This window comes from Naegleria gruberi, assembly GCF_000004985.1.
Source record: "Naegleria gruberi genomic scaffold NAEGRscaffold_208, whole genome shotgun sequence".
NCBI classification, from domain to species: Eukaryota; Heterolobosea; class Eutetramitea; order Acrasida; family Naegleriidae; genus Naegleria; species Naegleria gruberi.
Window position 1 is genome coordinate 1 of NW_003163131.1, and position 1,169 is coordinate 1,169.

Here is a 1,169-nt window from a genome sequence, read left to right on the forward strand (position 1 = left end):
CCTTCCTCTTGATGGATACTATGAGGGATAACAAATTGAGAAAGCTATTCAGGGACCATTGTAAACAAGAAATGAGTTTGGATAATTACTTACTATTGGACAAAATTACAGATTACAAAATCCTGTGTGAAAAGTCCTTTGAAATTCAAGTATTCCTCTATGATGACATGAGCCCAAATTCTCATTCTGATTCTCTCTCTGATTCAGGTAGTTCTGCAACTGCCAACTCCTCCAACCTGGACCATCAACACAAAAAGAAGAAGAAGAAGGGCTACACTGAGAAGGATCTCCATGAAATTGAAAAGAAAAAGTACGAAATTGCCTTTGAAATTTACACTGATTTCCTCGATATCAATGGAGACAAATCAGTGAATATCAATAAGAGTGCTGCAGATAGAGTTAAGGAACAATTGGATTACTTTGCAAGTGGTGAGAATGAACATTTGACTGATACTCTGTTTGATAATGTGGAAAGTGAAATATGTGTCTTGATGTTGGATACTCATCATCGATTCAAGCAAACTGTGGAATTTCAGAAACAAACTCAAAAGCAACATGTTAAGAAGAATAAGGTCAAGTTTGAAAGTAATAAGGTGAAGAATTCGAGAAGTGATTTGAATCTGGATTCACTTAAAATTCCGACCAAATAATGTATATAATAATAATTTGTAAATAATAATTCTTGGATTGGTGTATTTTCAATGTAAAGATTAAAAGCAATTAATAATTAATAAATTGTAATAATTATGTAAAAAATCGGTAAGGTATTATAAATTCATCCGACTCTCGGAATTGCTTATTAACATCAAATACTACAATAAAATCCATCATCACAACATTTCCTTCATAAAATTAGTACAAATCAATAAAAGCATGCTATTAAACCGTTGATGAAACTTGGCGCCAATTTTTTGAATTTAAAATTTAAATAAAAAAAATATCATCAATTCGTGATGGAGAAAAATTGCTTAATCATCAGGAGAATTAACAACAACATGAATAGTAATATAATAATAGTAATATAAATTGTTTGATCAACAAGGTTTCAACCTTGTGGAGCCTTTTTTATAAGAATTCTAATAGATTGCCATTAAACCAATAATCATCATCAAGAAGAACAATAATTGGCTCTCCATACAGAAGGCTACTTCTCTTCTTGCTGATGATAC

General features: G+C 31.1%; 1 protein-coding gene across 1 annotated transcript; it reads left to right on the forward strand.

Annotated features, from left to right (window-relative positions):
- Positions 1 to 20: 20 nt before the first annotated feature.
- Positions 21 to 650, forward strand: NAEGRDRAFT_54766 (uncharacterized protein; the record flags this gene model as incomplete). Its single annotated transcript, XM_002668451.1, has 1 exon — positions 21 to 650. One exon carries the CDS (start codon positions 21 to 23, stop codon positions 648 to 650), a length of 630 nt encoding a protein of 209 aa, XP_002668497.1.
- Positions 651 to 1,169: the final 519 nt, after the last annotated feature.